General features: G+C 48.9%; 1 protein-coding gene across 2 annotated transcripts; it reads right to left on the bottom strand.

Annotated features, from left to right (window-relative positions):
* Positions 1–638: 638 nt before the first annotated feature.
* On the bottom strand, positions 639–20,551 carry prkacbb (protein kinase, cAMP-dependent, catalytic, beta b). 2 transcript variants are annotated; one of them, XM_036554114.1, is made up of 11 exons: positions 20,249–20,551; positions 9,513–9,521; positions 8,403–8,464; positions 6,785–6,913; positions 5,710–5,808; positions 5,105–5,187; positions 4,743–4,869; positions 4,483–4,578; positions 4,239–4,361; positions 3,129–3,293; positions 639–2,485 (listed from the first exon to the last, which is right to left on the bottom strand). In XM_036554114.1, exons 1-11 carry the CDS (start codon positions 20,292–20,294, stop codon positions 2,360–2,362), a joined length of 1,065 nt encoding a protein of 354 aa, XP_036410007.1. In that variant the 5' UTR covers positions 20,295–20,551; the 3' UTR covers positions 639–2,359. The 2 variants fall into 2 exon arrangements, with proteins under 2 accessions (XP_036410007.1, XP_036410008.1); XM_036554115.1 differs by lacking the exon at positions 9,513–9,521.
* Between the last annotated feature and the right edge of the window lie 248 nt (positions 20,552–20,799).

The raw sequence follows: 20,799 nt of genomic DNA, 5'->3' as shown, positions 1-20,799 counted from the left end.
CATACCTGCTTTCAAAGCCCATTATGCTCACAGCCTCACCCCCCCAATGAACACGTGCCAACTGAGACACACCACTAGAAAGGGTAGTACTGACAAATATACTTCAAATATGGAACAACATCATATGTATGTACAATTTCATGTCATCATATTATACTGCTGCTTATATTAATGCTTCCTTTCAGGTAGGGCTTTTAGTGGAAAAAAAGGTATAAATGCTGAATGAATGAATTTAGAGTGAAGGCAAATCTCATAACTTATCACACTGTGCATAACACAACTAACCTCCACTAAAACCTTTTACATATTCAAAATGTAACGTCAGTGATTTGTGTCTATTGTGGTTTTACACTGATGGGGGATGAAAAATAAATGACAAGTCAATGTATTAATTTCACAATAAATTGTCTGGTACGTGACAACAGGGGTAAGCCATAAGATTGCCTGTCCCATAATACGCTGTGTTCCAAAGGGAAACGCTGACAGGGATCTCCAGCATTTACAAATGTCTGTCTTTGAATGATGTTACCATGGAAATTGTTACATACAGTACAACAGCATGTACCACATCTAAATAAAATACAAAAGACTAACATTTTCATACAAAGGGTTTTCTGTTCATTTATTAATGTGACGTATATATAATTTGTTACATAAAATCTGCTACAGCAAAGTATTTTATACTTCCCTTTGCACATACAGGTAAATACAGATGGACAAAAACTTCTTTCAGTGTCAGCCTTCTAATGACATTGTGCAAAATATCCAACAAACTAAATACATAAAGAATGGATGGCTGAGGCCGTAGCGCTAATGTAAGACGGCTATAGAGGAGGACTATAAAACTGCTTCCCTCTGCCAGGAGTGCCATGTAGTTCAGAGCTGTCAGGGCCACCAACACTATGGCCATACACACACACACCGGTGCGATCCTTCAGTACCTTTTCACACCCACGAGACTGAAACCTGTCACAGAATGCCTTACCTATGCCCTCTGAACCATTTAAAACATTTCAGACAGCATGTTTCTAATATGTATAAATAAAAACAGAAATATGAGAAACGATGCAGCAGCGTCCTCTGAAAGCGGCTGAAGACTGAAGTGGAGAGACAGAAGGTGCCGGAAGTTTCCCCATGTCAGCCTTGTCCTTTAGGTCAGTGTGTACATGGACCTCACAATCACATATTCTCAACGTCATACACACCCCTACATGCAGCAACTACATTCTGTCATAAACATGAAAGAAATCAGGATAGAAATGCAGAGGTAAAAATGGAAAAATATTGAAATTTGGCAGTTTTACATCTCTGGAGAACTCTGTAAAACAGCTTCAGCATTTAACTCATAACAGAGCTGGAGATGTTACCACCGTCAGGTTTACCACCATTGTTCCACAGGCTAAACTACACATCCATCTTACCTGTTTACTGTATAGCAAACATCAGAACTGAGGTTTTGGAAAAATATCATTTCAACATGGACAAACAGTGGTGATGCAAAAGGCTATTATTTTAGGTTCCTAATTTTCTGGTGCACCTGAAACTTTCTTAATTACCAAAACTTTCCTTCTTTAGCAAAATGATTTCATACATGATTTAAAGGTGTTGAAAGTGAAAATAAACTATATGAGTTGATATAGTTGTAAAACACAAAGATCTACCTGCTGAGGGTTTCCTGCCCGTGAGCAGCAGGTTCAGGCCTGGATCTGCTGGTTGGAGGGAAGGGGTTTCTGGGACAGACAGAGAGAGCTTTGGCCCTCTCTCATCCTGCTGTCCCTCTCTCTAATTTTGGTCATGCTTTCAACACGCAAAGTGTTTTAATCTTATTTGATCAAGACAGATATGCACAAACAACAAGTTCTACTTCTGAAAGATGCCAAAAAGTCGCCAATATTCTGGTCTGAGCTAAGAGAGGGTTTGGATTAAAAAAACCTTCAGACATGTAACAGACAAAAAAAAGAGCTGAAAGACCTACTGCGACACCGACCTCTCCCCTGACCCAGATCACGCTGGCAGGACCAATCAGCCTGTGTCACCGCCTTCACATGGGATGTCAGTTTTTTTTTCCTTTTTGAAGTTGTTCTTTTTTTCTGAAAAATACACCTGTTTTTTTAAAGAGGGGCTAAAACAACATTCAATAACACGACTGTTTGGAAACTGAAAAAGAGGAAGGAGAGTGGTGTGTCTGCATAAATGTGTGTGTGTGTGTGAGTGAGTGCTAGCGGCAGAGCAGGCCCCGGGGGGGGGGCTCGCTCGGCCCGGTGGAATGAGGGGTCAGGGTCACTGTTACGATACGACGCTCTCAGCTCCACGTTCACCACGCTACCACCTCGCTGTCACGTGACCTCACTCTCACACTCTAAAACTCAGCAAACTCCTTCGCACATTTTTCTGTGACAGAGACGCGAATGTCCTCCTCCTCGTAGTCGTCGAAGTTGCTGGTGTCTCCGGGGCCTCTGCACTTTGGTATGAAAGGAGCCTCCACCTGCAGGGAAACAGAGCATTGAGCTGCAGGTCCAGCCTCACATCAGCGCCCCCTGCTGGACCTCACATGCCACCTCTCCATCCTTTGGTTGTGGAGAGGGGTGTTCCATCAAATTTTTATAGCTTCCTGCTGTAGCTAAACTTGGGAGTGTGGGCTGTATCATAGTTTTTATTTTCCCCACAATAAAATCAAAAAACAAAAAAAATCTAAATTTTCATTTGAAGCATTAGAACTGAGCTACTGAAGACTGAAACGTGTAAGATGTCTCGCTGTCTGCTTCAGCTGAGGTCCCTGAAGGTGTTAATGACCTCATTTTTCAAGTGTATTTAGGTCACACACAATGGAGGCACTCGACCTCCTCTTTGCTGTCCTGAGGATGACAATCACAGCTTTACAAAGCCAGACAGCTGAGAGCAGAATGTGGAGCTGTAGCACTAAAAGTTGAGTCTTCCTCAGCCAGACTGATATGCAGCCAAAACAAGCATTCCTCTAAACATTTAGGGTTCAAAGTAGGATGAAATGAAAATGAAAAATGCACCCGCTATTCCAACACTGACAGGGAACTATGTAAGCACCTTAAAACACACAAAAATACAAATTTATATAGAGTTTTTAATCTGCTACTGCTACTGTTTTTCTCCACCTTTCGCTCGTAGATGGCGATCCAGTCCGTGGTGGCGAACCACTTGTGGTTTTTGATGTCATTGACACCGTTCTTCAGGTTTCCGTAGCGCTTGGTCAGGTCCACCTGCAGCAGGTTCCTCAGCAGGTCCTTCAGGTCCGAGCTGAAGTGCGACGGGAATCGTACCTACGGCACAGAGTCACCCATCAGCCCTACCTGTGTAACACTCAGAAAACACAGCACAACACCTACAGCACAGAGTCACCCATCAACCCTACCTGTGTAACACTCAGAAAACACAGCACAACACCTACAGCACAGAGTCACCCATCAACCCTACCTGTGTAACACTCAGAAAACACAGCACAACACCTACAGCACAGAGTCACCCATCAACCCTACCTGTGTAACACTCAGAAAACACAGCACAACACCTACAGCACAGAGTCACCCAAAAACCCTGCCCTTACAGCACTCAGAAAACACAGTGGAGTCACCCTTTAACCCCATGCTCACTGTATGCTAACCCGCCAGACTGAGAGACCGCAGCGCATCGTTTCACTCAAAAGCAGTCAGAAAGCTCAGTGTTTGTGTCTTGGACACTGACTGGCCGTCATGGTCTATAAAGTCTGACAGGTTATAAGCCGCACAGCCCCTCAGAACATCGGCACGATCCGGTAAAACTGCAGCTCGCCTTCGTCCCTTACACTGCCCTGTGCTTCCGCTGCACACAGCCAGTCCCTTCTGAAACACATGCCTGCAAGACTGCAGCTGGGCGCTTTAACACAGCGTTACGGCTCTGACATGGCAAAGTTAAAAAAACTAAACGCTGCTGCTTTGGAAAACAAGGAAAATATATATTGAAATGATGTGCTTATTAATACTACACATTCCTTAAATGCCAGTAACTAACACAAGCTGCAATGGCAGTAAATACTACAAGATGCATAACTTCAGTTATGAACAAAGTTTCAAAGGCTGAGCTGAGCATATCAGTGAAACTATCTGTGGTGTTTGTCTAGGTACAGTCCAAAAATACTGCAATACTACGTTATACTGCAGACTAACAGTGTTTTACAGGACTGGCTGAAATCTACTAAGTGGCCTTCATGATGCCGTGGTGTTGCCTACCTTTCCGGATACGATTTTCTCGTAGATCTGAATGGGCTGGTCAGCGAAAAACGGGGGGTATCCTGCCGCCATCTCGTATATGAGCACGCCCAGTGCCCACCAGTCCACTGCCTTGTTATAGCCCTGAGAGAGAGGCAGACGCGCTCACAGGAAACAGGAAGCAGCAGCACTCAAAGCCCGCCCCCCCGTCCCGTCAAAGCCGTGCCGGGCCGTGCTGGGCCATGCCAGGCCGTGCTCAGCTCACCTTGCTCAGAATGATTTCGGGGGCCAGGTATTCTGGGGTTCCACACAACGTCCAGGTCCTGCCTTTTACTCTCTTTGCAAAGCCGAAGTCTGTGACCTGAGACACAGGGACGTAATGAGAACCACATTCAGAAAACACCCACCGCTAACACTCACATGGGGAGTCTGTTTATAGAATTCAGTAAACACGCTATTATACGTTATCTCTATAATACAGACATCTACACTGAGGAGGGAGCAGACAGAGCTGTGGTCCCACACCTGGATGTAGCCGTGCTGGTCGATTAAAAGGTTCTCAGGTTTCAGGTCTCTGTAGATTAGGTCGAGAGAGTGCAGGTACTCGAACGTCAGGACTATCTGAGCTGCATAAAACCGAGCGTGAGGTTCACTGTAGTGAGAGAGAGAGAGAGAGAGAGAGAGAGAGAGAGAGAGAGAGAGAGAGAGAGAGAGAGAGAGAGAGAGAGAGCGTGACCTGCGTTCCTGCGGTAGCAACAGAAAAGAGTCACCAATAAACACACAGCATGGGCAGGTAGGAAGGAGGGTGACTTTAATAATATCTGACCCACTGAGGTACTCCGTGGCCTTTACAATCAAACAGGCATTTAAAACACACTTTCACTGACCTGAACCTTCCAATCCGTCTAAGATGTGAAAACATTTCTCCACCTGGAACATACTCCATCACCATGTATAAATTGGAATTGTCCTGGGATGAAGGAAACAAAAAAAAGCTTTAAACGGCTCTCCTACAACACTAGCGTCTGCTGTGAAATCACATCATATTCGCGCTGTTATTCCCGCAGTGCAGTGTGTACCAGCAGCACTCCGACACAGCAGCCGCACTCCACACTGCCGTCACTGAGAGCGCGCTGAAACAGCACAGCTGCTGGCAGAAACGCCGCTCAGTGCAGAGGGGATGGACCGGCTTACAGGTTTCCCACAGTAGGATATTTACAGGTCAGGGTTACAGGTGGCTCTGTTGAGGTTAAGCACCCTGCTGGGGTGTAAAACACGCCCTCTCCCTCCGAGTTACACCCTGAGCTCCTTCACAGCTCACACCCTGCCAGGATGCTTTAACCCTGTCACGGAAAACACCCCAACCAAGCTCTCCGAGCATGCTCACGCAGCAGGTACAATAAGTCCAAACCACATTTAGCTTTAGATATCTGCTGTAACAAGTACAGACAACATTAAATAAACGTTTGGCAAACATTGAGCAGCAGGGTACCTTGAAGGCGTACTCCAGCCGCACCAGGAAAGGGAAGGACACCGCCTGCAGAATCCTCTTCTCATTCAGCGTGTGCTCTATCTGTTTCAGCTTCACCACCTGCACGCGCAGAGCTCAGCTTTAACACACACACGGTCTCACACACACACACACGCCCTCACACACACACACACACACACACGGTCTCACACACACACACACACACGCACGCTCACACACACACACGCTCACACACACACACGCCCTCACGCACGGTCTCACACACGCCCTCACACACACACACACGCCCTCACACACGCCCTCACACACGCCCTCACACACGCCCTCACACACGGTCTCACACACGCCCTCACACACGCCCTCACACACGGTCTCACACACGGTCTCACACACACACACACGCCCTCACGCACGCCCTCACGCACGCCCTCACGCACGGTCTCACGCACGGTCTCACACACGCCCTCACACACGCCCTCACACACGCCCTCACACACGGTCTCACACACGGTCTCACACACGGTCTCACACACGGTCTCACACACGGTCTCACGCACGCCCTCACGCACGCCCTCACACACACACACACGGTCTCACACACACACACACGGTCTCACACACGCCCTCACACACGGTCTCACACACGCCCTCACACACGCCCTCACACACGCCCTCACACACGGTCTCACGCACGCCCTCACACACGCGCTCACACACGCGCTCACACACGCGCTCACACACGCGCTCACACACGCCCTCACACACGCCCTCACACACGGTCTCACACACGGTCTCACACACGGTCTCACACACGGTCTCACACACGGTCTCACACACGGTCTCACACACGCGCTCACACACGCGCTCACACACGTGCTCACACACGGTCTCACGCACGGTCTCACACACGCCCTCACACACGCTCTCACATACAAACACTCATATATGCTCACACACGCTCTCACACACACACACACACACACACACACGTATGCTCACACACACGCTCACACACACGCGCTCGCTCTCCATGCCAGAATGCTCCTCTCGCCTGGAGAGGCAGACACTTGCGCACCTTCTGCTTGTCCAGGATCTTCATGGCGTAGTACTGCTCTGTGCCCCTGTGTTTCACCAGCATGACTCTGCCGAAGGAGCCTGTGCCCAGAGTCTTCAGCCTCTCAAAGTCATCTAACCCCGTGGTGCTCTGCAGCGGAGTGACAGCCATCACACGCAGCTCACACACACAGAGCTCACACACACACACAGAGCTCACACACACAGAGCTCACACACACACACAGAGTTCACACACAGAGCTCACACACACACACAGAGCTCACACACACACACAGAGCTCACACACACACACAGAGCTCACACACACACAAAGCTCACACACACACAGAGCTCACACACACACAGAGCTCACACACACACAGAGCTCACACACACACAAAGCTCACACACACAGAGCTCACACACACACACAGAGCTCACACACACACAGAGCTCACACACACAAAGAGCTCACACACACACAGAGCTCACACACACAAAGAGCTCACACACACACAGCTCACACACACACAGCTCACACACACACACAGAGCTCACACACACACACAGAGCTCACACACACACACAGAGCTCACACACACACAAAGCTCACACACACACAGAGCTCACACACACACACAGAGCTCACACACACACAGAGCTCACACACACACAAAGCTCACACACACAGAGCTCACACACACACACAGAGCTCACACACACACAGAGCTCACACACACACAGAGCTCACACACACACAGAGCTCACACACACAAAGAGCTCACACACACACAGCTCACACACACACAGCTCACACACACACAGCTCACACACACACACACAGCTCACACACACACACACAGCTCACACACACACACACAGCTCACACACACACAGCTCACACACACACAGCTCACACACACACAGCTCACACACACACACACACAGCTCACACACACAGAGCTCACACACACAGAGCTCACACACACAGAGCTCACACACACACACAGCTCACACACACACAGCTCACACACACACAGCTCACACACACACACACAGCTCACACACACACACAGCTCACACACACACACACACAGCTCACACACACACAGCTCACACACACAGAGCTCACACACACAGAGCTCACACACACACACAGCTCACACACACACAGCTCACACACACACAGCTCACACACACACAGCTCACACACACACACACAGCTCACACACACACAGCTCACACACACACACACAGCTCACACACACACACACAGCTCACACACACACAGCTCACACGTGGCTCCCACACACAGAGCTCACACACACACACAGAGCTCACACACACAGCGCTCACACACACAGAGCTCACACACACACACAGCTCACACACACACAGCTCACACACACACAGCTCACACACACACAGAGCTCACACACACACAGCTCACACACACACAGCTCACACGCGGCTCCCACACACAGAGCTCACACACACACACAGAGCTCACACGCGGCTCCCACACACACAGTTCACACACACAGAGCTCAAACGCGGCTCTCACATACAGAGCTCACACACACAGGCATCACTTAAGCAGACAGGCTTATGAGCACAAGATGAGCCAAGGCCTCCTACCTGTGGTGGACATTCCCATTTTCTTAAGAAGTCCTCTTTGGCTTTGGCTAAAAACTCTTTCACTGAAAGGGAAAGGGAGGAGAGTCAGGGCTGTGGAGCTGTGCCTCTGGAAGCACAGGATTCACAAACACAGAAATTGGGTCTAATGTAGTGGGGAGTCTGTGGAGTATACTGACAGATACTGAAATCAATGAAAGCACAGAGAAACTCCCATCTACATTAAACAGTCCACCAAGTCGAATGAATAAACTAAATAAAAACAAAAGTATATTTTTTCCCTTTTTAAAAAAGTGGACACAACAAGGCAGGCATTCTCATCAGTGATGCCAAGAGCTCTGCAGATGGTACAGACAGACCAATCAGGAGCAAGGGGGGTAAAAGGAATAGCTGGACAGATGGACCAATCAGAAGGAAGGGGGGGGGGGTAACAAGAATAGCTGGACAGATGGACCAATCAGAAGGAAGGGGGGGGGGTAACAGGAATAGCTGGACAGATGGACCAATCAGAAGGAAGGGGTTGGGGTAACAGGAATAGCTGGACAGATGGACCAATCAGAAGGAAGGGGGGGGTAACAGGAATAGCTGGATAGATGGACCAATCAGGAGGAAGGGGGGTAACAGGAAAGGCTGGACAGATGGACCAATGGAGAGGAAGAGTAACAGGAAAGGCTGGACAGATGGACCAATGGAGAGGAAGAGTAACAGGAAAGGCTGGACAGATGGACCAATGGGGAGGAAGAGTAACAGGAAAGGCTGGACAGATGGACCAATGGGGAGGAAAGGGCAGAAGCGGGATGCAGAGAGACTGTTACAGCAGCATGCAGCTGTTGTGCATCACTGTCAGGGTAGGAGAGAACGGACTCAGAAAAGGACAGAGTGTTACTGCCATTTCAGGCACTCTACAGCTCTTCAGAAAACAAAGCAGGCTGCAGACGTCCAACGTCACAGAACTGACCCGCCCAAGTAGTTTAGGAAAATCTCTTTTATATGCAGATCCTACATTAATGAGGCATGTTGTGAAATGCTTTGCGTTAAATGTGTTAACACAGCAAAGGGGGGCAAAGCTGTGCTTTCTGTGACGTTGGACAGGCAGAGACAGAATGAGCGTACCAAAAGTCTCTATAGATCACCCAGGGATTCAGGAACACCCACACGGATGGGATGATGAAGAGGAGAGAAAGAGAGAAAGTTTATGTTTTTACAACAAGCACATCAAGTATACAAACAGTGGATTAGATGCAATGAACAGTACAGGTGGCTAACGGCAGAATGGTAGGAAGGAGAGGAAAGCCAGTTAGCTTTATGGAACAGTTTGGCTTCGTACTTTAATGAAATTTCTGACTGACGGTCAACTCATGTCTGAAATCCTAAATTCAGGATGTTTTTAATGTATCAGCCTGCACCCACACGCATGATTCAGCATTCCCCACTGCATCCTGTCAGCCTCAGGGTCAGTTACACCAAACCACCCACAGCAACTCCATGGAAGGCAAACACAATAGGACAAATAAGCATGAGTTTAAGACATATTCTACTGCAACAATCCAGAAGATTCCATGCAGGACAGCCTTAGAAGAGAAAAGTTAGGTAATGTTTTTGGCTGTTGTTTTCTCAGCTGTCACTGTCCTTTTTTATAAGAGAGTGGATACAGTAAGATGTACGGAATAATTAAAATGAAACATTAGTTTGATGGCGAGGCTGAGAGACTGGGAGCTGACGGGCAGAGTGCTGTGAGAGAGCGCGGTGTGATACCACCACAATGCGCAGAGGAGCACAGCTGAGATACATACTCCAATCACAGTGCTCGTGTATTGACTGGCAGTAACTCTACCCAATTAAAACTGAAGTACAAAACAACCACAAATGACAAGTCTTCCAATATCTGTAAAATTCTCAGGCTTTTTTCTGTATTTCTCCCAAAACACCTGTCACAGAGAAATGCAGAGATGTACGACCACTTATCTATGCGAGAGTGCGTGAACAGGTGGGGCGAGGCCGTCGGGACCAGCTGGCCTGATGTCAGGGAGCCCTAAAACCCAACCACACCCCTCTGTTCAACGACTCCGTCTTCCTTTCCACCAGCTACAGCTCACCGTTATTAAAGTGAACACAGAAATGCAACAGATCTGAGAAAGCTGTTTCTCCACCGGTATCCAGCTCTAATCATTTGAAGACACCTGGTCTGGAAAAGGTGAACGAAAACAAAAAATGTGAGCACTGAAGGGCCAAACCAGGCGACACCAAAATCGGAACTCTTGACTGCGGTTCCCTTTAGACTCGGTTGGGAAGATCTGCGGGTAAAATGGTGGCTGAGAGCAGAGAGGTTATGGTGGACCCTGCTGGCTGCCATAACACCAACATTTCCTCTGTCGATCTCTGACTTTCACTGCAGGACTTTATTCATCTGTACTGTAAATCTCTCACATGTCAGCTGCATTGCTAATCACTTTAAATGAATGGTAGCCACATTTATTGGTTTTGGAATATACGGTGAGCAGTACCAGCAGGGACACAAGTGACCTGTTTTTGCATAAACACTGCAGTATAACAGTGTCCCTGTTTTAGCCTAAACACACGCAACGCTCCTACTTAGAGGGACGAGATGCCTGCACTGAGACCAGCACTGAGACCTTGATAAATGTAAAATCAGAATTTGCTTTAAGCGTCGAACAGGGCTCTGCCACAGAGTGCACGGCTCACTGCTGTCACAGTGAGAAATCAGCCGTGAAACCCGCAAACGCTGAGATGCAGCTACTGCTTCAGAATTCACTTTCACTTCAGCTTCAGCTGTGCACTCAAACTACAGTTACAGTTAGAGTCTGAGACGGTGCTGCTACGGGCTCCTGCACTGCAACTTCATACAGCATTTCACTCTGAGAAAATTAAACACGGACAAAACCAAACTCTCTCACAGCCGTGCACACTGCCTGTGTGCTGAAACTCAGCAACTCCAATCACAAGTTTAACCAGGAAAATCTGCTTGAAAGTCGAACTGTACAATGTTCTGCATGCTGCCGAATCACAAACCCAACACAGACACACCCCACTCTTCCATAAAAGGTTAGAATAACAGCACCTATAGATCTGTTCGCTGAACCCCCCCGCCCCCTCCTGACGCTGCCCCGAGCTGTGACCTGTAATGGCCTGCTCCAGGTGCCCGCTCTCGCACCCTGACCCGCTCTGAGACGCTCTGACACGCTGCGTCGGCAGCTGAAGACCGATTAGCCCATTAACCCCGCGCACTCACTCCATCTGTCCCACTGGGGGGTGGGGTGCAGGGCCTCGGGCCCCTCTCCGTCCCCGCGCTGCTCCGGGGGTCCCCGCTGTCTGTGGAAGAAGCGGCTGGCCAGGTGGTCCAGCCTGTGCAGAGAGAAGCTTGCCGCTGCGCTCGGCTCCATCTCTGGCACGTCCGGCTCAGAGCGCCGCTGTTTCCTGTTTGCAGCGCACGGCCTGCCCCGGGTCACCGCAGCGCGGCGCTTCCTGCCAGCGACAACAGCCACCGCGTTTCTGCAACTCCCAGAGAGCTCCCAGCACAGCAGCCACACACCGACACACAGCGCAAACACCCAGAGAGCTCCCAGCACAGCAGCCACACACCGACACACAGCGCAAACACCCAGAGAGCTCCCAGCACAGCAGCCACACACCGACACACAGCGCAAACACCCAGAGAGCTCCCAGCACAGCAGCCACACACCGACACACAGCGCAAACACCCAGAGAGCTCCCAGCACAGCAGCCACACACCGACACACAGCGCAAACACCCAGAGAGCTCCCAGCACAGCAGCCACACACAGCGCAAACACCCAGAGAGCTCCCAGCACAGCAGCCACACACCGACACACAGCGCAAACACCCAGAGAGCTCCCAGCACAGCAGCCACACACCGACACACTGCGCTCGGCTCCTGGCCTGCGTCCACACAGCGCAAACGAAACGCGCAGTCCACACAGCGCAAACGCGACACGCAGTCCACACAGCGCTGTCCACACAGCGCAAACGCGACACGCTGTCCACACAGCGCTGTCCACACAGCGCAAACGCGACACGCTGTCCACACAGCGCAAACGCGGCACGCTGTCCACACAGCGCAAACGCGACACGCAGTCCACACAGCGCTGTCCACACAGCGCAAACGCGACACGCTGTCCACACAGCGCTGATACAGATGGTTACAGATCTGACTGCATACAGACAGCCGCCACGAACGCTGCAGAGCCACTGCGCTGCACCCATCACATCCACGCAGACGCCTCACCTCCACGGCAGAACCACTGCGCTGCACCCATCACATCCACGCAGACGCCTCACCTCCACGGCAGAACCACTGCGCTGCACCCATCACATCCACGCAGACGCTGCACATACGGTCACACCGGTGTGATTAGCCGTTTAGCGTGTATGCTAAAAACCAATGCGATTAGAAAACTAGATTGGAAAAATTCTAGCTAATTTTAGCTTTGAGGAAACAGCAATTTAACATTAGAAAATATAGCAAATGCTAACTGAAAACTGAGAATCTTAATAACACAAATGAAAACATAATGAACCATGTAACGTAACACGCGTGCTACATAGCATAAAAAATAAGTTATAAGTCATAAGGCTATGTACGAAAGGGTTAAATTAGCCTTGTAAATAGACTTTTTGCCTGCATTATATCTATAGTATTAGTAAATCTGCCCAGATTACCCAAGTTACCCATTTCAAGTGGTTTGCCATGTTCGATGTTGTTGAATGATAAGTGAATTCTTGCATACAATTTGCATTTAACTTTGTTAGGGTTGTCCTTCAAAAGCTCGAAATGCTGCCATACTTCAGACTTCTTCTGAGACATGGTTATAGTTATAGCTAGCCTAGTTTACCAACCACTCCACCTCAGGTTTCAGCTTCTCTCATCAGTTCACCACCAGCACATGTTGTCACGTGGAGTTTTTTTTAGCAAGCGCGCCAGCTAGCCCTGCTAAAATATAAAAATATATGTAGGATTCCCCTCATTTATAATTGCTCATTGAAATGTTATCCCTGTGCATTTTTGTAAGCTTCTATCTATTTCATCCTGTTACTGTAATGCACACTGACTGACAAAAAAAAACAACAACACTGCTCGACTTGAATAATCTCAGTCGACTGACGGGTCTCCAACAGATGATTCGACTTGTCGACTTTCAGGGGGGCATAATACTGGGGTAATCCTGCCCTCTGCTGATCATTCCAGGCACCACAACAGCTGTTTCTGTAGAGAAAAGTTCATGCCATACCTGAGGGACAGGCTCACACCTGATCCAGCTGCAAGTTTCAGAACACAGTCAGCCCTGGGGCTCAGGCAGTGAGCACCTCCACAGCACAGCACCTCCACAGCACAGCTCCTCCACAGCACAGCTCCTACACAGCACAGCTCCTACACAGCACAGCACAGCTTCTCCGCAGCACAGCACCTCCATAGCACTGCTCCTCCACAGCACAGCACCTCCACAGCACAGCTCCTCCACAGCACAGCTCCTACACAGCACAGCTCCTACACAGCACAGCACAGCTTCTCCGCAGCACAGCACCTCCATAGCACTGCTCCTACACAGCACTGCACCTCCGCAGCACAGCACCTCCGCAGCACAGGTCCTCCGCAGCACAGGTCCTCCGCAGCACAGGTCCTCCGCAGCACAGGTCCTCCGCAGCACAGCACCTACACAGCACTGCACCTACACAGCACTGCACCTCCATAGCACTGCTCCTACACAGCACTGCACCTCCATAGCACTGCTCCTACACAGCACTGCACCTCCATAGCACTGCTCCTACACAGCACTGCACCTCCATAGCACTGCTCCTACACAGCACTGCTCCTACACAGCACTGCACCTCCATAGCACTGCTCCTACACAGCACTGCTCCTACACAGCACTGCACCTCCATAGCACCTCCACTGCACTGCACCAGACCTTTTCCCTTTACACCATATATCACACTCCAGATAACAGTGTGATCTTTTAATATCCCCCATATACCTTTCATAGCAAAGCCATCAGCAATGACGTCAGACTAAGCGCTCTCCTCTGCTGCAGCAGTCAGCGGTGAGTCTGTCTCAGAGTGGAGCTGCATGCGTGCCGTCACTCACAGCAGAGAGCCACCACACATTCTCACATTAGGACAGTTAGGGTCCTGGCACACACAGGTGAGCCCAAAATCTTCCTCAGGACTGACACGGACTGAGTGGGCACAGAGGATCCGGGCCACGCTGCAGGCCACAGTGTACTAATTATAAAGACTTAGGAAGCATTACTATGTTTATAAAGATTTAGAAAATGTTGTGACGATTATAATGATTTAGAAAACATCACTAAGATTATGAAGATTTTGAAAATATATCTATGATTATGAAGAATTCTCATTTGCAAGTCACAGCCCCCATGCTACTCAACACCACCACATCCAACTCTAATAAGATCCCCGTAACCCGGACACCACCACTCTGCTGACACATCCCCAACAGTCAGCTCACAGGAAGTGATCTGGCTCAGCTCCCATGCAAAATTCAAGGCTGAATGAGGGGCCTGACTTCTTACCTGCCAAAATAAAAGCCTTAAAACCTACACTTGGTATTAAAAAGGGAGCCAATGTTAGACTTTGAGTAAGAGGACACTGATGGCACCAGGGCAGTGTGTCAGCTAACAGAGGCTTAGACTTTACTGCTCACTTCTACTGCAGCCAAGCTGGTCAGCCAGGGAAATCTCTCTCTCTCTCTCTCTCTCTATCACACACACACACACACACACACACACACACACACACACACACACACACACACACACACACACACACACAGCCTTTCCCACCAAGGAATGCCTTAAAGCCATGACTCTCAGGTGAGTATATGACTGTTGCCATGGCGAGTTGACCCCCCTCACAGCTTGATGTGATGCCCTTCACTGGAAGTGCAGAAATATGGAACTTTTGCAAAAACATGGCTAGCAAAGTAATCTGTTATTATTCTTACTACTATATTTAACTGATGTTATGAAATTTTACAATGTACAATGTGAAAATGCAAATATCACGTTCTATGAGCACACAGGGAATCTACTGCCAGGAGTGAAGATTCCACAACGAAACTGCATGTGAACTTTGTTTAGCTAGTAAGATTTTCCATGTTTCCATTCAGAGTGACACACTCACACACACTCACACACACACACTCACTGTAAATTAGCTATCAGCACAAAGTGCCAATTAATACAGACATAGCGCTGACTGCGTCAAGCCCTGCAAAGCCTGTAAGTGCCTTTATCCCCTGTGACGGAGTCGGTGACACAGCAGGCCCTCTCAGTTATCCTGTGACGGAGTCGGTGACACAGCAGGCCCTCTCAGTTATCCTGTGACAGAGTCGGTGACACAGCAGGCCCTCTCAGTTATCCTGTGACGGAGTCGGTGACACAGCAGGCCCTCTCAGTTATCCTGTGACGGAGTCGGTGACACACCAGGCCCTCTCAGACCTTCAGCCTGAAGGTAAACAGAGGGGGTTCTGAGGCTTAAGCAAACAGCGGCGGAATAAACGTCACCTGGAGCTGAAGTTTTCACTGCTTTTATGAATGAATGCAGAGCATCAGCGTCTCTGGCCATATTAGGGAAGGACACTGAGCCGAGCTGCATAAGCAGCAGGCTGTCAGTGCGGGAGATAAGGCCAGCTCCACACAGCGCACAGCACACAGCGCACAGCGCACAGCACACTCACAGCGCACAGCACACTCACAGCGCACAGCACACTCACAGCGCACAGCACACACACAGCGCACAGCGCACACACAGCGCACAGCACACTCACAGCGCACAGCACACACACACCACACACACACAGCCAGTATGCACAGCTCTCTCTCTCACACACAGCACACAGAACACACACGCTGACACAAGTATACACACACGCACACGTACACACAACCAAACAAGCATCTCCCAACTTACTCATTTCAGCTCCTCAGACATCTTCCAAATGAGTGATGTCACTCCAAACTTTCAACTAAAACTAATCCGTGTAGTTCTAAAAGAGCTGTTACAGCTGGAAGGGAAGAGGCTCAGGACACATGCTGCCTGTGAGACCGGAGGCAGAGAGGAGGAGAGTGGGGAGGAGAGGAGGAGAGGAGGAAGAGAGTGGGGAGGAGAGGAGAGGAAGAGGAGAGTGGGGGCGGAGAGGGGGAGAGGAGGAGGAGAGTGGGGAGGAAACGAGGAAGAGAGTGGGGGCGGAGAGGGGGAGAGGAGGAGGAGAGTGGGGAGGAGAGGAGGAAGAGAGTGGGGAGGAGAGGAGAGGAAGAGGAGAGTGGGGGCGGAGAGGGGGAGAGGAGGAGGAGAGTGGGGAGGAGAGGAGGAAGAGAGTGGGGAGGAGAGGAGGAAGAGAGTGGGGAGGAGAGGAGAGGAAGAGGAGAGTGGGGGCGGAGAGGGGGAGAGGAGGAGGAGAGTGGGGAGGAAACGAGGAAGAGTGGGGGCGGAGAGGGGGAGGAGAGGGGGAGAGGAGGAGAGGAGGAGAGGAGGAGGAGAGTGGGGAGGAGAGGAGAGGGAGAGGAGGAGAGGAGAGGAGGAGGAGAGCGGGGGCAGAGAGGAGAGGAAAGGAGAGGAGGAGAGCGGGGAGGAGAGCAGTGCCTCTCCATGTTCCAGCATCACTGCATACACTGGGAAAAAACCAGGGGTCACTTCCTGTGACATCATGTGTGACACCACACTCCAATTCCATGTTCTGGAGGCTGGCCCCTCCCTTCGGCTGTATTTTAACCTACCAATAATTCCTTTATTATAGCTCACGGCATGTGAAATATTATTCACCTTTTACATTTGCTGAAAGTTCATGCTTATTAATTGCATAATAATTTTACTTATTAAATGTACAAGACTAGCAATATTTCTGTAACTGCACATTTGACTGCTTGTTTTGAGGTTCTGTGGGGTTCTACTACAAAACAAGACCCACTTTTAACTGTGTTCTTCCCCGGAGCCTGGCTGTACACAGCTGAGAGGATTCCAACACACTCTTTAGCGTTGTGAAAAGACTCATCATAACATTTACTGATTCTGTTAAGGTTTACCAACTTCGTGATTATTAGGACATACTATGAAGGACCAAGATACCCCCTTAGGAAACTTTTCATTATTTCAGGACAGAAGGGAAGACAGGGAGACTTTTTATTTAAAGTTAAAAAAAGACACACAAAATTATCTACAATTACACATTTTCAAAAATTAAGAAAACCACAACCATTTGTAACACATTCCAAGGTCTAACAATGTATCTCACAAACTCCAGTCTCTCTTGAGACACTGCTTTGTGCTGTTAAATTCCTCCACAGAGACAGCAGACAACACGTGTAATGGATCTTCGCTCACTGACACTTGGAGGCTGGGTTGAAGAATTGCCTTCTAGGACTCTAACAGTAAGGTTTATATGCTCTCAGACAGCAGGGCCTCACAGACATACCTCACTATGCAGGACCTGTCCATTTGTAAAACAATGTTTGTCCCTGACAAATGCAACCAGGATTATAATTAAGACAGACAAAAGTAGCTCGAAAGGTAAACTATCATCACAAATATATCCATGTTTCAAAAGTTTTATATATGTGTACGAAGTAACATTGATTTACTGTCAGTTACTGTCCACCTGATGACAGTTCATTGCTTAGCAACACAACTGTGCATTCTGTCTAAGCTACAGGAGTACCCAGTTCTGAATATCCATTTAAGCGTATGTAGCCGTATTACACAACTTTAGAACTTCTTAGTAAACATCAGAGTAAGAAATACAATGCAATCACTAATATATGCTTCTTCTGTGAAATAACAATGAATACAGTACTGTACAGATTACAATTACAGTGACACAGATAAAATTATGAATGGCACTACTGAAGTGGAGGAATTAGCTTTATAACAAGCAACGTTCATTTGCAGATGTACTTCAATAATTTCACCTAAACGTCTTCAGAACATAGCCTACTGTAGGTACAGTTTAAAAAAGGTTAGCCGATGTAAGGTCCTGACTGTCTGAGGTGGTACACTCTTCAGAGAGAGATCTCAGTGAAGTTTATGAAGAGGAAGCATGGTATTCTGCTTTTCCACACTCCGCCACACCACACGCGTGGAAATGGAGAAGCGCGGCTACTGTGGGTCATTTCACGGCCCCGGAGCTCCCTGCCCATCAGACCCTCCAAACATCACCACCCGGCCTGACCAAACATCCACACCAACTACTAGCACAGCCTGGAGAGACAAAGTGTTTCCCTTACATGAAATTACAGCCATTTATCACCACTTCATACGTTTATTTTCATTGCCGTTTTAGACGTAATGTCCCCGATGAATTAAGTGCACTGTGAAGTTCCCTTATCATAATAATAAGTCACTCGCTGTAATTATTAACCTTGTCCTTCATTTACAAGCCTCCGGTCCCCATCTGTGCTGATAACACCGCGTCTCCCGCAGTTAGTGAAGCTACTTTCAGCTGTTTTTCTCTGACTTTCAGAGCTGCTTTCAAGGAATCAGCTTTAGCTCTTCCTTCCGCCACAAAACAGCTGGACGTTGAAGGCAACTCCGACATAGTTAGCCAATCTAGCCACTTCTAATGACAACGTACGGAATGTAAATTAAAACAAGCAGCTGACTAACAACAAACACGTACCGTTAGCAGCATGTAAACCCTTCGAAAGGCCTAAAACCTGCCGCTAATTAGCACAGCAGAAGCATTAGCTAGCTACACCAGCCCTTTATCTAACTACACAAGCCATTTAGCTAGCTACACCAACGCTTTAAGGAGCTACACCAGCCATTTAGCTAACTATACCAGCTATTTAGCTAGCTACATCGCAAGCACATCAGCAAGGCAGGTAGCTTTCAACACCAGCAGGCTGCTAACTCAGCTAGCTGCAGTTCAGTCTTTACTCTATTACAGTAACATATTTTCTCTATTGTAACCAGCTAACATTACGCAGTTGTTCTCCAGCAGGACTGAAGGTGCGGACCAGCCTGCTAGGCAGTCTGTCTAAATAGGTAACGTCAGCTAAGTTAGCAAACGCTAACGGTATTTCAGTGTCAGGTATCCAGCGCTACCGCTAGCTGCATGTTATCAAAACAACAGGCCTCCCTCCTCAGAACTGTCCTCATATGTGACATAAAGGAAAATGAGATCAAAATTCATTAAAACAGGACTACTGGACTGTTAACGGAGGCGATGACAGCAGCAGTGAAATACGTTTCTGCGGCCTGCGAATAATCTGAGATGACACTTATACAACTGCTAGCGAGCAGGATAATGTTTTCGGGGTGGGGGTGTTGGGGTGATCTCCACCTGGATACAGAGCTAGCGAGCTGCCCGGGGCGGCCTGATGATCTTTATCCCGGAATCCCTGTATTTTAAGGACCTATGTAATGCAGCTGCTAACCTTAACTAGCTGGCTGGCTAATAATAATCTTTTCCCAACTAGCAACATAACCTAGCAAACATTTTGCTAAAATAACATTTGATTTCAGTAAAAAACCACTCCTGTTTGGCTCTTGGCAATTCCTTTAGCGTGCTCGCTAACTGCCCACTTAGCTAACTCCCAGGAAGCTAGCTCCCTGTTTATGTTAGATTAGCATGCCAGCTGTTAGCTAGCTGCATGTTTATGCTGACCCCGAAAGGCTTTGCTGTAACAGATTACCATGCTAACTGTTAGCTGGCTAACAGCTCCCAGTCTGTGTGCCTGCGTCAGGGGGCAGGAATGAATGAGCGTGTGTCCTCCCCCCGGCCCGTCCTGCCGCACACAGACCCTGCCGGACACTCGGCCGGGTGTGATGGTGCCCCGCAGGGCCGATCGGACTCACCGCTCTCTAGCTCGTTGCCTTTCTTGGCGGTGGCAGCGTTTCCCATCGTAAGGAAGACCCGGCAGAGGCTCTGAGTGCGGGAGATGGCGGCTGCGCTGGCTGCAAGGGCTTCCCCGTTATATTCCGTGTCTTCAGCCTAACAATCTATATATCTCTGTATATATACGGCCAGAAGCAGCGGTGAAAGGGGATGCAGAGCTGCGTTTTGTCGGCCCCTTTCTGTGTGCTGGAGACGGGGAGACTGTGGTTTATCTCGCTGGCATGCAGCTAGCGGCTCCCAGCTAAAACACACTTTCCCCTCTGCCTCCACTGTTCATCCCCATCCGCCAATCAGCGCGCACCGGCAATGACACAGCCGGAACTGCAGCGCCACCTGCCGGTCACTGAGGCCGAGCGTGAGCTGCGGGTGCGCGGCAGCACGGCACTCTGCGATCGATGTGAAAATAATCTCTGACAGCATCGTGTTTGGATGTCAAAGGTCAATCATTAACAATAATAACATACTAATAACATCTATATATGAACCAGTCTGGCTGTGCATCACACTGAAA

Source organism: Megalops cyprinoides, chromosome 20, assembly GCF_013368585.1.
Source record: "Megalops cyprinoides isolate fMegCyp1 chromosome 20, fMegCyp1.pri, whole genome shotgun sequence".
NCBI lineage: Eukaryota > Metazoa > Chordata > Actinopteri > Elopiformes > Megalopidae > Megalops > Megalops cyprinoides.
This window is presented reverse-complemented; position numbering and strand designations above follow the sequence as displayed.

Excerpts from the sequence above, each read along its gene's own strand:
- prkacbb (XM_036554114.1), bottom strand. The coding sequence starts at position 20,294 with ATGGGAAACGCTGCCACCGCCAAGAAAGGCAACGAGCTAGAGAGCG. Across the intron at positions 5,809-6,784 it reads AGATCCTGGACAAGCAGAAG|GTGGTGAAGCTGAAACAGAT; the intron begins GTGCGCAAGTGT and ends CTGCGCGTGCAG. Across the intron at positions 4,579-4,742 it reads ACCAGCACGGCTACATCCAG|GTCACAGACTTCGGCTTTGC; the intron begins GTGTGGGACCAC and ends CCTGTGTCTCAG.